At 46.8% G+C, this 15435-nt stretch overlaps 1 protein-coding gene across 5 annotated transcripts in view; it reads right to left on the bottom strand.

Moving 5' to 3' along the window:
- ASCC1 (activating signal cointegrator 1 complex subunit 1) overlaps positions 1 to 15435 on the bottom strand; it is a 419091-nt gene that overhangs the window by 263170 nt on the left and 140486 nt on the right. For all 5 annotated transcript variants that reach the window (XM_073685719.1, XM_073685720.1, XM_073685717.1 and 2 more), the window contains exons 6-7: positions 13013 to 13149; positions 11083 to 11202 (exon numbers count right to left, since the gene is read on the bottom strand). In XM_073685719.1, the coding sequence (XP_073541820.1) occupies positions 11083 to 11202; positions 13013 to 13149 (257 nt within the window). The remainder of the gene's footprint in view (positions 1 to 11082; positions 11203 to 13012; positions 13150 to 15435) is intronic.

The raw sequence follows: 15435 nt of genomic DNA, 5'->3' as shown, positions 1-15435 counted from the left end.
ACAGCAGGGGAACAGCTGACGTTACCGAACCCCAATAACACGGCAGCAAGTGTTGACTGTGCAGACAGCACTTCCGAGCGCCAACTGGTGGTGCTGGAGCCCAGGGATAAGAATAAAAATAGAGAGGAGCCAGAGGTGTAATTGGAGCAAGTTTTAAATAAGTAGCACAGTGAATATGGACAGAGCAGGAGAAATTGCCGTGAACACAGCAGGGGAACAGCTGACGTTACCGAACCCCAATAACACGGCAGCAAGTGTTGACTGTGCAGACAGCACTTCCGAGCGCCAACTGGCGGTGCTGGAGCCCAGGGATAAGAATAAAAATAGAGAGGAGCCAGAGGTGTAATTGGAGCAAGTTTTAAATAAGTAGCACAGTGAATATGGACAGAGCAGGAGAAATTGCCGTGAACACAGCAGGGGAACAGCTGACGTTACCGAACCCCAATAACACCGCAGCAAGTGTTGACTGTGCAGACGGCACTTCCGAGCGCCAACTGGCGGTGTTGGAGCCCAGGGATAAGAATGAAAACAGAGGAGCCAGAGGTGTAATTGGAGCAACTTTAAAATGTGTAGTACAGTGGATGTGGACAAAGCAGGAGAAATTGCCGTCCGCACAGCAGGGGAACAGCTGACGTTACTGAACCCCAATAACACGGCAGCAAGTGTTGACTGTGCAGACAGCACTTCCGAGCGCCAACTGGCGGTGCTGGAGCCCAGGGATAAGAATAAAAATAGAGAGGAGCCAGAGGTGTAATTGGAGCAAGTTTTAAATAAGTAGCACAGTGAATATGGACAGAGCAGGAGAAATTGCCGTGAACACAGCAGGGGAACAGCTGACGTTACCGAACCCCAATAACACGGCAGCAAGTGTTGACTGTGCAGACAGCACTTCCGAGCGCCAACTGGCGGTGCTGGAGCCCAGGGATAAGAATAAAAATAGAGAGGAGCCAGAGGTGTAATTGGAGCAAGTTTTAAATAAGTAGCACAGTGAATATGGACAGAGCAGGAGAAATTGCCGTGAACACAGCAGGGGAACAGCTGACGTTACCGAACCCCAATAATACCGCAGCAAGTGTTGACTGTGCAGACGGAACTTCCGAGCGCCAACTGGCGGTGTTGGAGCCCAGGGATAAGAATGAAAACAGAGGAGCCAGAGGTGTAATTGGAGCAACTTTAAAATGTGTAGTACAGTGGATGTGGACAAAGCAGGAGAAATTGCCGTCCGCACAGCAGGGGAACAGCTGACGTTACTGAACCCCAATAACACGGCAGCAAGTGTTGACTGTGCAGATGGCACTTCCGTGCGCCAACTGGCGGTGTTGGAGCTCAGGGATAATACTGAAAACAGAGGAGCCAGAGGTGTAATTGGAGCAACTTTAAAATCTGTAGTAGTGAGAATGTGGACAGAGCAGGAGAAATTGCCGTCCGCACAGCAGGGGAACAGCTGACGTTACTGAACCCCAATAACATGGTAGCAAGTGTTGACTGTGCAGACGGCACTTCCGAGCGCCAACTGGCGGTGTTGGAGCTCAGGGATAATACTGAAAACAGAGGAGCCAGAGGTGTATTTGGAGGAGGTTTTAAATCAGTAGTACAGTGGATGTGGACAGAGCAGGAGAAATTGCCGTCCGCACAGCAGGGGAACAGCTGACGTTACTGAACCCCAATAACACGGCAGCAAGTGTTGACTGTGCAGACGGCACTTCCGAGCGCCAACTGGCGGTGTTGGAGCTCAGGGATAATACTGAAAACAGAGGAGCCAGAGGTGTAATTGGAGCAACTTTAAAATCTGTAGTAGTGAGAATGTGGACAGAGCAGGAGAAATTGCCATCCGCACAGCAGGGGAACAGCTGACGTTACTGAACCCCAATAACATGGTAGCAAGTGTTGACTGTGCAGACGGCACTTCCGAGCGCCAACTGGCGGTGTTGGAGCTCAGGGATAATACTGAAAACAGAGGAGCCAGAGGTGTATTTGGAGGAGGTTTTAAATCAGTAGTACAGTGGATGTGGACAGAGCAGGAGAAATTGCCGTCCGCACAGCAGGGGAACAGCTGACGTTACTGAACCCCAATAACACGGCAGCAAGTGTTGACTGTGCAGACGGCACTTCCGAGCGCCAACTGGCGGTGTTGGAGCTCAGGGATAATACTGAAAACAGAGGAGCCAGAGGTGTAATTGGAGCAACTTTAAAATCTGTAGTAGTGAGAATGTGGACAGAGCAGGAGAAATTGCCATCCGCACAGCAGGGGAACAGCTGACGTTACTGAACCCCAATAACATGGTAGCAAGTGTTGACTGTGCAGACGGCACTTCCGAGCGCCAACTGGCGGTGTTGGAGCTCAGGGATAATACTGAAAACAGAGGAGCCAGAGGTGTATTTGGAGGAGGTTTTAAATCAGTAGTACAGTGGATGTGGACAGAGCAGGAGAAATTGCCGTCCGCACAGCAGGGGAACAGCTGACGTTACTGAACCCCAATAACACGGCAGCAAGTGTTGACTGTGCAGACGGCACTTCCGAGCGCCAACTGGCGGTGTTGGAGCTCAGGGATAATACTGAAAACAGAGGAGCCAGAGGTGTAATTGGAGCAACTTTAAAATCTGTAGTAGTGAGAATGTGGACAGAGCAGGAGAAATTGCCATCCGCACAGCAGGGGAACAGCTGACGTTACTGAACCCCAATAACACGGCAGCAAGTGTTGACTGTGCAGACGGCACTTCCGAGCGCCAACTGGCGGTGTTGGAGCTCAGGGATTACAGTTCAGGTGGTAGAAACATGAACAGAACAGGAGACCTGGATACTGTTGCCAACCAATTATTTATTCTGGAAGAGGACTGGCAAATTCATGAGAGATCCAGGCCTTGTTCATTTTGAGAAAAGTAAGCCGGTCAACGTTATCGGAGGATAGTCGCATGCGACGGTCTGTTAGTACACCACCTGCGGCACTAAAGACGCGTTCCGATAATACACTAGCAGCAGGGCAAGCTAGCACCTCCAGTGCATACTGACTAAGCTCTGGCCATGTATCCAGCTTACAGACCCAAAACTTGAAGGGAGAAGAGCCGTCTGGGAGTACACTAAGAGGGCAAGACATGTAGTCTGTCACCATCTGACGGAAACGTTGCCTCCTGCTGACTGGAGCCGTCTGTGATGGTGTAGACATTTGTGGCGGCGGGGACACAAAACTTTGCCACATTTCGGCCATACTGGTCTTGCCTTGTGCTGAGGCGCTGCTTCTGCTCCCTCTTTGTGCAGAGCTTCCTCCACTGCCTCGACGCACTGAGCTTCTTTGTAAAGCACTAGCAGCACTGCTCTCGGTTGGAATGGAGAACATGATGGAATGCACCAGTGCGTCTTGGTACTCCCGCATTTTACGCTCCCGGTTCAACGGTGTTATGAGGCTTTGTAAGTTGTCCCGGTAGCGAGGATCTAGGAGGGTGGACACCCCATAATCAGCCGTGTTGAGAATGTGGGCGATGCGGCGGTCGTTTCTCAGGCACTGCAGCATGAAATCAACCATGTGCTGCAGACTGCCAACTGGCCAAGAAACGCTGTCCCCTGCTTGAGGCGTGATCTCTGCCTGCTCTGCATCACCCCACCCTCGCTCTAGATACTGAATACTAGAGCATTGTGTACCTCCCTCCTCTGGACAGATGTCTTCCTCATCCATTGACTCCTCCTCATCCTCCTCACAAAGTGTCCCCTGCCTAGGCCTTTGTGAGGAACCACGTTGCGCAGACTGTAGAGAAGCAGATGGCATTTGTGACTCCTCATCCTCCACCTCTTCCAAAACCTCGTCCCTTAGTGCTTGCAGTGTTTTTTCAAGCAGGCAGATAAGGGGGATAGTCATGCTGACTAGTGCATCATCTGCACTCGCCATCCGCGTGGAATAATCGAAGGCACGCAAAACGTGGCAAATGTCCTTCATAGAGGCCCACTCAGTGGTGGTGAAGTGTGAACGGCGCGCACTGCGACTTGTTTGCGCCTGCTGCAGCTGGTACTCCATTACTGCTGCCTGCTGCTCACACAACCTCTCCAACATATGTAACGTTGAATTCCACCTGGTGGGTAGGTCACATATGATGCGATGTTCCGGAAGACATAATCGGCGCTGCAGAGCTGCAATGCGTGATCTTGCATTGCTGGAACGCCGCAAATGAGCGCACTCTATGCGGACCTTGTGAAGCAGTGCATCAAGATCCGGATAGTCCCTCAAAAAACTCTGCACGACCAAGTTGAGCACATGTGCCAGACATGGGATGTGAGTGAGGTTGCCTAGGCCCAGAGCTGCCACCAGATTTCGGCCATTGTCACACACTACCATGCCTGGCTGGAGATTCGCTGGCACAAACCACACGTCACTCTGCTGCTTGATGGCATTCCAGAGCTCCTGCGCTGTGTGGCTTCGATTCCCCAAAGAAATTAATTTTAATACGGCCTGTTGACGTTTGGCCACGGCTGTGCTCATATCGGTCATCATAACAGGTAACCGTTCACGGGTCGATGTGGAGGTAGACCGTGACGGCTCCTGCAGCGCTGATTCAGAGGAACTGGAGTATGAGGAGGAGTCAATGTGTACAGACTGGATTCCTGCAATCCTTGGAGTTGGCAGAACACGTACAGCGCCACTCTCAAGATCTGTACCCGGCTCCACAACATTTACCCAATGGGCAGTGAGGGAAAGGTATCGTCCCTGTCCATGATTACTGGTCCACGCATCAGTGGTCAGGTGGACCTTGCTACTGACGGCGTTTTGTAGCGCATGTTTAATTTTTCCCTCCACATGATGTTGCAGGGCAGGGACAGCTTGCCTGCTGAAATAAAAGCGGCTGGGCACGTTGTATTGTGGGACTGCCAATGCCATAAAGTTACGGAATGTGTCAGTCTCCACCAGCCTGAATGATAGCATTTCAAGGGCCAGTAGTTTAGCAATGCCAGCATTCAGAGCCTGTGCTCGGGGGTGGTTTGCCGAGTATGGGCGCCTTTTCTCCCATGCCTGTGCTAACGATGGCTGTAGACTGGCCTGGGAGTGTGAGGATGACTGGGAAAGTGGTGCTGTGGGTGGAATTACACTGTGTCTCTGTACAACAGTGCCAGAGATTCTTCCATGGCGATCCTGTGAGGAAGCCGAACCAGCTGTGTGTGAGCTGGAGGAAGAGGCTACAACACGAGCTGAAGAGGTGGTAGGTGGCGCTGTAGGTTGGCCTAGGTCTTCAGTGTGTTTGTGTAACTCCACCACGTGCTTGGTCCGCACATGTTTCCACATATTTGTGGTATTGAGGTTGCTGACACTTTTCCCTCTTTTCACCTTCTGATTACACAGCTTGCATTTGACAAAGCAAATGTCATCTGCAACTGTGTCAAAAAAGGACCGGGCACTGCAAGTCTTGGGAGCGCCCGCTTTGGATTTTGGAAGAGCCATGCTCCTAATGGGTGCCGAAGTGGAGGCTACAGGTAACCAAGTCTGCCCCCTCCCTCTCCCTCCTTTTTGGGCCGTTCGGGGAATCTCTTCCTCAGAGCTGCTCCCACCACCTTCCTGTCCCTCATGCCATGATGGGTCAAGGACCTCATCATCTACACCACCCTCTTCAAACAACTGCTTCTCCTGGGTAGTCTCGACAGCACAGTACGCACCAGAAAGTGGCACCTGAGTCTCATCATCAGATGCGTACTGAGGTGTGCTGCTGACCATAGGCACTGGCCCACCCGCCTCTTCAGATTCAGAGAGACAAAACGGTTGCGCATCAATGCATACTACCTCTTCTTCAAATTCTCGAATTCTGCTTGGCTGGCCCCCTCTTTCCAAGCCAAGAGATTCAGAGAACAGAAGTAGAGATGGCTCCTGTCCAGGGCTCTCTGACTGCCTGGGCAATTTGGCAGGTGGTGAAGAGACAGATGGGTGCTCTTCAGTGCTCAGGACCTGAGAGGATCTGGAACTAATTGAAGTCGATGCGTTAGCTGCCATCCATCCGACAACGGCTTCAATTTGGTCCTCGCGCAGCAGTGGGGTACGGCTAGCTCCTACAAAGCTGCGCATAAAGGACTGTTCCCTGGTAAAACTGGGGGATGCTGAGTCACTGGTGCCCGCAGCAGGCACAGAATCCCCACGTCCTCTCCCTGCAGGCACAGAATCCTCACATCCTCTCCCTGCAGAAACTCCACGCCCACGCCCACGACCACATGCCTTACTCCCTGCCTTCTTCATCTTGGTAGACTGATAAAGATAGGCAGAAAAGTACTAAGGGCTTAGTGTGCTTATTCCTGAACAGCTGCTAACAGGTATAAGAAACACTAATTTTATAAAGTGTGGACTAGACTTTAATATGAGCTAATGTGGCCTACACAACTGTAAAGTGGAGTGTTTGGTGAACTTTATTTAGGTTTTTTTTTGTCACAAAAAGACACTGGATGTGCCTAAAGATGTAATAACGATAGTATCACAAACTTTTTGTAGCTATTACAATGTAGGAAGGTAACCTACAATGCAATAGATGAGGCTGCAAAAAATAGGCTAATACTAATCTGGCTGGGGCTGCAGGGCCCAAGGCTGCAGAAAGGCTCCTCTATCTACTCCTATATAGTGTGTTTGGAATCAATTTAGCTGAATACGGATGGAACCACCACACTAATAGGAGATATCAGGAAAAATTATGAATTGGCAAAAAAGGACAATGTATGAGGCAGTGACACACACTGAGTGCACTACAACCAGACGGGGTTGAAGCACACACTACAGGGCGTGCTGCACTCACACACCAGACCTTGCAGACAGCGGTGAACAGTACAGATGCAGAGCACTGTGCACTAGCGCTGCAAGACCAAAAAAATTTCTCTATCTACTCCTATATAGTGTGTTTGGAACCAATTTAGCTGAATACAGATGGAACCACCACACTAATAGGAGATATCAGGAAAAATTATGAATTGGCAAAAAAGGACAATGTATGAGGCAGTGACACACACTGAGTGCACTACAACCAGACTTGGCTGAAGCACACACTACAGGGTGAGCTGCACTCACACACCAGACCTTGCAGACAGCGGTGAACAGCACAGGGAACTGTGCACTAGCACTGCAAGGCACAGTGATTTAGAAAGTAGCTTGGGTAAAGCAGTATAGAGCAAATAGGTAGCTAAAACTGTCCCTCAGAACAACAGCGTCCTATCCCTAACTGAATTCACAGCAGAGTGAGCTCAAAATGGCGGCGGTGGCTTTTATAGTGCATCATGACATCATTTCAGCAGCCAATCACAGCCATGCCATTAGTTAAGATGCCTACATGCCTAACAGGATGTGCCCACACTTCTTAGGATCCTCATTGGCTGAATAAAATGAAAATGTCTCATTGCATTATGGGAACTTCCGATTCCGGTATACGATATTGCAAAAGTATCGGAATTAAGTATCGGAATTCCGATACCGCGAATATCGGCCGATACCCGATATTTCAGTATCGGAATGCTCAACACTACTCAACACTAATCACTAATTTAATTTAACTGTCCTAATCCAAACTGCAGACAAGATGGCAAAATCAGAAAAATAAATGAGTTTCTCATACTGATGTACTTGCTTTTTTTCACTAAAAACGCAGCAAAACCTGATAGCTATGTTCACACTATGCGATTTTTCACCACCCATTACTTTCAATGGGTGAAAAACACTAAAAAAAAACGCTGAAAGAAGGGACATGCTCTATTGTGCAAAAAAACATGCAAAGCACAAAATACTGATGACACAAAAACCAATGTGTGTGCATGAGATTTCTGAAATCTCATAGACTTTGCTGGTACTGTACAACGCAGCTGCAAATTTGTATAAAAATCGCATAAAAAAAGCTGAAAAAGCGCCCAGTGTGAACATAGCCATAGCCTTGTGACCCATTACATTAGGCCTGGGCATGGTCTTGTAAATGCACCAATCAGTGCTTTTTAGGGGTTTTTAAAACCTCTCTGTGATGAAATTGCTACATTGTATATCCAAAAACCTTTATATATTTTCTCATATTCTGAGATGTAGCAGTTCAGTTTCACATCTTATGACCATGCTTGCAGAAATAAAGTACTCCTTGTGATTTAATTACATCATTTGTGAAAGCTGCATTTTTTTTCCTGGATTCTTTGATGAAGATTACAGATGTATTCATAAGCATAGCACACACATAGACGTGAATTATTGAAGTAGTCCATCATGTCATGCTCCTCTATGCTCCAATAAATGTTTGAGAATGTGGATGAAAATACTATTTTTGTACATGTTTTACTGGCGGTCCTACTTTTGATCCTTCTTGCTATTTGGGTTGTGCCCACCTGTTAATAATTTGGATGTTTCCTACAATGAATTTTTATATTACATTATAGCCTTTGATATAAGTAAAGTGTTCTGAAATCAAGGCCGGCAAACCTGACTCTTTCCGATGAGTAATGCTGTAAAGAACTGGTAATGTCTATTGACATTGAAATGAATCAAAGATAATGATTTTAGCCATAGAAGGATTGGAATTTCACATTTAAACCAGAGACGAGCTTCACTTCAAGATGAACAGACTGTGAATTTGCCAAGAACATGATAATCTTATCTAAAAGTAAGACAGAGCCTCAATTCCCTGATTGTCTGGCCCAGATACATGCCAGCTTCGTGGAAGGATAACTGTGGAGTCAAAGGTGGTCGGATGAAATTTCTGCTGTCTGAGACTCCAATATAGATGCTCCTTTATCCAATACCGGTTTTATTAACAGCCTAATTCAATCCGAGCACCCATAGAGCCACACATTAGCCTACCGACAGTGCTCGTCTATACCTGGTGTGTCACAACGTCTGGGAACAATGCTGCATTTAGCTGGATCGCTAGACAAATTTATACAACACAATACTTCAGTGTGTAAAAAATCCACATAAGATTGGAGCATCAAGAAATACTTTCATCTTTCAATGTCTAATTGATTGTAAAAAAAAAAAAAAAACACATCTAAAATCTAGCTGTTGTGAACAATATATACATAAATATAATACATTTTTTTTATTTTACATTTTTATTAAGTTTTGTATAAAATGGACATGTGACAGATGAAAGAAGGTTCGGGCATTTGAGATACAGCATGCCGATATATATGGCAGCGGTATATTCCCCTACCCCTTATTAAGTCCACTGCAATGGTTGGAAAAGTCAGGATTGTATGTGTATGGCTGAAAAGGTCAGGAGGAATCGCTGTTGGCCAGGCGAGAATTCATTGCATTTACAGTGTTTTTTCACCCATAGAAAGCAATGAGAAAGCATAAAAATGCTGCAAAAATGGCTAACGGGTTTTGCAGCGCTTTTTGCCATGTTCTGTACTGTGGACAGACAGTTAAGTAACCCACAAAAAACTATGGAGGTAAGCAATTCAGAATTCTGCATGCCTTTAGTCTAAGTGACATTTGGAACAAATTCTGCAAAGTGCAGCAGTGCTAGTTGTACTTAATGCAAAAAAACTAAATGGAATTAAAGCACAACCGTTGTTCTAATTTTTATTTCATAAATCAATAGTGCACATGAAAATAAGCAACTCTGTAATATATCTTATTAGAGAAATCTGCTGCTTTTTCTGCCAAAATTGATCAGTCATTATCAAAATTCTCATTCATCCATATTCAGTGAGGACAGACTCTCCCCATTACTGAGATGGGAGATGGCAGCCGCTACTGATACAATTCTATGTAGATAGGAGGAGAAGGAGGAGCTTTGCCTCTAGATCTTCCCTCTTCCCATCTGTGATGCTAACCACTACTCACAGAAAAGCCGTGAGGCTTGGTTAGTCAAGAGGTACGGGTTCAGATACCAAGAGGAAGTCACGGGTGTGTCAGAAGTGACAGTTGGTTGCAGGAGATCTCTTAGTTTGGCATTACAGACACCTCCTTAGAAGCTGTCTCTCTAGGACCCAGTGGCTACCTTCCTCTTGCTAGTTAACACCCTGGCCTGGGTGTATAAATACCTGTTGTTTGCTAGAGGGAGGTGCCGGCGATACTCACATGACCCCTTGTGAAGGCTTTGAGCTAGTGCAGTACTTCTTTCTCTCTGGTGCTAAGAGGACGTGTGTTCATCTCTCTGAAGTCGACTAAAGCTAAGCTATCTTCCCTTGTTTGTTCCCCTTTGTTGTCCTTAGTTGTCAGTGGGGATCGACTAGCGCTCATCCTCTGCCTTCCCTAGCCAGGGCCAAATGCCAGAGAAAGACAGGGCGAGGTTCCAGTGCGGCGATTGGTGTGGAACCAATATAGGGACATTAGGGGAGACAGGGTGATATAGGTCAGCCTAGAAGGTCTCCACGACCCCCTTTCCCTAGAGTCTGGGCCCCCTTTTCTCCCTACCCTTCGTGTTGCACTTAGTCTTTCCTACACCTTGCATGACAAAGGATTCATCATATACAAAGGTGTAGTCAGGTCACAGTCCGAGGTCAGAATTCGAGGAAGATAGCAGATGAAGACAAAAGGGCAAGGCAAACGGATAGTCAAAAGCAAGCTCCAAATTCGGGCAACAAAGATCAAACACAGGAACACAGAGAACAGAGCAAGTGTACGCCCTTTGAGCAAAGCTACAACTGGCACTGATTGAAGGCAGAGAGCCAGGTAATGACTCGAATAGCAGACACATGGAGGAATCCCCGGCACTCCCCAGCCCTGATTGGATGGCTGAACTGTCACTCACTTCTTCCAGACACACCAATAGGCTGAATCGTGACACCTTCTACCTAACATATTATTAGCAGCAGCTGCCCCTTGCTATCTCAGTAATGGGAAAGTCTGTCTTCACTGAATACAGATTTTACCTCAGAATTGAGAATTTTGATAATGTCTGTGAAAGAAGCAAATATTTCTGATAAGACTTATTACATACAGTAGTTGCTTATTTTTATGTGTACTACTGATGTATGAAATAAAAATTAAAAAGACGGTTACACTTTAATGTAAAGCGTTGAGTAAGTTTCTTATGCACATTGTATTCACTGATTCTCTGCGCTTTTAATCATGCACATATAATCAGGGCAGAGCAAGAAAAACATTGGGTAATAGTGAAAGGGATGACAAAACCTGCATAATAACCAACCTTTCTGATCCATCCTTCATCTGGACTTTGGCATAGAGGACGTCAACCATTGCTGGATCATCATTCATATATTCTATTCCAGATACTTCCACTTCCAAAGGTTTTCCAGCGCAAATTTTACTTAAAATGAAATAATAAAATAAACAATGCATCACTGAATGTATAACAACTTCAAAAGATATGCTCATGTATTAAATATAAAGCGTTAAAATAACCAAGACCTAGTTGAAATGATAGCTAAATAGCGCTGGTCTCTGATAGACCTACCAACATAAAACTGGACAGCCAAAAGAACTCAGGATTACAGTCACAATTATAAACTCTAGTACATCAGAGCAGCAGATTTATGGCACAGAACTAGCACTGATAGCTAGAATGAATCTGGACAGTGAATCAGGAGATGACCCCCTTACAGCATCCAATAGCTGCTCATTTCTTAACGTTGCCTCCTTGTGTGGCGCCCCTGAGGGTTCAGTCGCCACAGAGGTACTGCACCTCACCCAGTGGTGTGGCATCTCCTTCTCTCAGGTAAGGATGGAGTGCTGCCCGGGACCCCAACACCTGCACTCAACACTACACTACTCCAGACCGGCTGGAAGGGCATTATGCACAGCTTTCTACCAAAGTAAGGGGGAACCATGTAGTGGGTGTGGGTGGAGGACACAGACCAGTGGAGCACTTGAAGAGGAGACATATATATATATATATAGGGAAGCCATCTTTTTAGGAGTGGAACGGAGAGTGGGAGAGTGTGAGGACGTAGGGAGCGGAGGCTCTTCAGGAGCTCCGCTCAGGAGGCAGGCTTGACCTGTCATGCCCAAGATTGAGAGAGGAGTGGGAGCAGGAGGAAGGCTCCAGGAACTAAAGGGATCCCAGTGGGTACGGTGAGTGCAGGATGGCACCCGTACGCCCGAATCTGCCAGGCGGTAGAGGGATCAGGCCGCCAGAAGGGAACCAGTCCCAGGACTAGCCGAGTTACTTTAAGTCTCAGCTGGAAAACCGGAGGCTTCTGCTCTTTCAAGGTGCAGTTGCCACATCCACACCTAAGCCGCTAAAAAGGGCACCAAGTAAGGTCCGGGAACTCCAAGTTGCCCAGAGGGATCTCGAGGTACCTGAACGGGACTTTGTGTGGCGGGGCGCAGGGCAGGAGGGAGAGACCCAGAGCGGGAAGTCGGCTAAGCAAGGAACATAAAGAGAGGGGTCCCGTTAAGTGCTCTTGAGAAACTTGAGGGAGTGCTGAACCCCTACCTGGTAAACGCAGCGCGAGGTGGGAGGCTGTCACCTGTACAGTGCAACCTGAGGAACCTAATAACTGTGAGTAAACTCGGACGACTGCACCCCACTGTCTCTGTCAGTTATTGCTGCTGCGTTATCGCCCCTGCACTACAACGCCCAGCATCACCATCTGCACCTACACTGCCCTGGAGCTGAGCTCTGCCTGTGGGTAGCCGCACCAAACCGGCTGCCCTAACATCTGCTCCAGAGGTCTGCAGCAACGCTGGTACCCATTACCGGGAACCACAGGTGGCGTCACAAGACAAAACTGTTATTCATCCTTTCGAGCAACAACCCCTTTTTAAGAGTGACCACAGGGTATGGGCCCGGGAGCCGACCGCCGTGACATCCCAAGAAGGTAAAGGCCCGGGTACCGAGTCCCCCATATCCCCCTGGGCGAGTCACTTGTTTCCTTATTCTATTTTTCTTCTCTTACATAGTCAGTGTGTCCCTGTGACGTCAAGTGCACATCCAGAAATCCCAAGTCAGCGCATCCCGACCGGCACGGGAATCAATCAACAGGTTGCATAGTCTGAATACCCTTTAAGAGCACGTGAAAACTTCAACAGCTGACATCTGATTATCTGGTATGCAAGCGGTCACAAAAATCATGTCTGTTATAAAAGTGGCTGTATATAAGGAGCAATTTCCTTACTCCAGAAATTCTTCTTTGCAGTTCTGAAGAAGTTGACAAGCCTGAGTTACTTCATTCTCATTAAGCAAAACCAAGGTCCCAATTGTCAGATGGAGCTTTGCAGGATTCTGGAAAATGGAGCTTTCCACTCTGTGGTCCTATGGAAAAGAGAGAAAAAAATACCAGATGATCTTTATACTTATTCTAAGTGCTATTCCTTTCAATATCCGTTCTTCATGCACAATCAGTTCTCAGTATAATATCTTTATTATTGTACATTTACATTCTTCATTAGACTCAACAAGAAACACAGTTTTGAAGATGTCACTGCTGACAATGCCACAATCACATTGACAAGCAGCGACAAGTGCCTAGAGCTTTATACCAGACCGGTATATGTTGCTATAGAGGAATCAAACCATTTAGCCCCTATAGAAATTGTCGTCCCAATGTTTTCTAACTCCATACATTTCTACAACATGCATAACAGTAGGAGCCACATCACTGACCCAAACATTAAGGCTATGTGCCCACGATGCAGAAATGCACCGGATTATTTCTGAGCGTTTCTGCATCTCCCTGGCAGAAAAAATGCATGCGGATTGTACATGCGGATTGTACATGTGGATTGTACATGCGGATTGTACATGCGGATTATACATGTGGATTGTACATGCGGATTATACATGTGGATTGTACATGCGGATTGTACAAGCGTTTTTCCTGCCAGGGACATGCGGATGTGAAGCGTTCTTCACATGCATTTCTGCATGCGGGTTGACAAGCGCTTTCCAATCGATTTTAGCAATACTTGGAAAGTTCTTGTCAACTTGGTCACACTATATAAATCCATGCAACCGGCATGGATTTATATAGTGTGACCAAAAGAATGGTAAAAAAAAAATATTATACTTACCTTCTGATGGCTCCTAGTGTCCTTATCCGATCCGTCTGGTGTCCCCGGTGTCTAGCGGTGGTCTAAAAGACCTTCCATGACGTCATTTAGTCATGTGACGGGTCACGCCACCGCCGACGTCAGCGGTCGCGTGACCAGTCACATGACTAAATGACGTAATGGCAGGTCCTTTTAGACCATCGCGAGCTGCTGGCGAGCCAGGAGGGATCGCTATGGAAACCGGGGGCCATCGGAAGGTAAGTATAATGTATATTTTTTATTTTATTCTTTTTTTTTACAGGTTCTATGGTACCCGGGTCCGGAGGAGAGTCTCCTCTTCTCCAAACCCGGGTACCATCCGCACATTGAACCGCATGATATCCGCATGTGCACATGTAGTGATGCGGATATTATGCGATTCAATGCAAGTCAATGGCGGCAAAAAAAGCCGCGATTCCGCAAAATAATTGGTAGTGCTGCGGATTTTTCCGCAATGATAATCCGCAGCGGAAATTTCCGCAGCATGTGCACAGCAGATGTGGATTATCATTGGGGAACATGGCAGACCTTCTACCATGCGTTTTTTAAGCGATTCTGCAGCGGAATTGCCGCAGCGAAAACACTTAAAAACGCTTGGTAATACGTGCCCCATGGTCCCCAATGATGATCCGCATGTGCTGTGCACATGCTGCAGAAATTTCCGCTGCGGATTATCATTGCGGAAAAATACGCAGCATGTCCATTAATTTTGCGGACACGCAGCGTATTTTCCGCCATTGACTTGCATTGAATCGCATAATATAAGTATGGGCACATGTGACTTTGGCGGTCGCATGACCTATCATATGACTAAATGACGTTAACGCAGGTCCTTTTAGACCACCGTGAGACGTACAACAAACCGGACATAGCGGAGAAAACACCGGGGGCCATCGGAAGGTAAGTATAATCTTTATTTTTTACCATTTTTATTCTTTTTTTTAACTATTACTTGGTCACACTATATAAATCCTGATGCTAAAATCGCTTGGAAAAGCGCTTGATAACCCACATGCAGAAATGCATGCAAAAACGCTTGACAAACGCTTCTACCTGGCAGGAAAAACACATGTAAAATCAGGATGCGTTTTTCCTGCCAGGGAGATGCGGAAAAAATCTGCAGCATTTCTGCATCGTGGGCACATAGCCTAACACTCAAGCAATCCAGCAACTCTCCGGAGCTTCAATATGGACCTTCACGGACATCCAATCACTGGAAAGGCCACTTCACAGCTCAACCTGTTCACATTTTTTAATTAGTGAAAAGACAAACAGGAGCTAATCATCTATATGTTAGAAGCATGATCTCCAAACATACCATCACAGCTTGGCTACCTGGCACATATGATAATCCCACTGCAAGTCCATGATGGAAATCCAATACTGAATGACCTTCATTGTGTTTGCACATGGACGTGTGGGAAGAGAATCACAGTGCTCCAAGTGACATAAATACAATATCCCATAAACAGACGCTAAACCGACCAGAAAATATCCTAGAAGGATGGAA

The sequence above is a fragment of the Phyllobates terribilis genome, unplaced genomic scaffold (genome assembly GCF_046119375.1).
Source record: "Phyllobates terribilis strain yellow unplaced genomic scaffold, ASM4611937v1 Scaffold_5__5_contigs__length_657084704, whole genome shotgun sequence".
In the NCBI taxonomy this organism is placed as follows: Eukaryota; Metazoa; Chordata; class Amphibia; order Anura; family Dendrobatidae; genus Phyllobates; species Phyllobates terribilis.
This window is presented reverse-complemented; position numbering and strand designations above follow the sequence as displayed.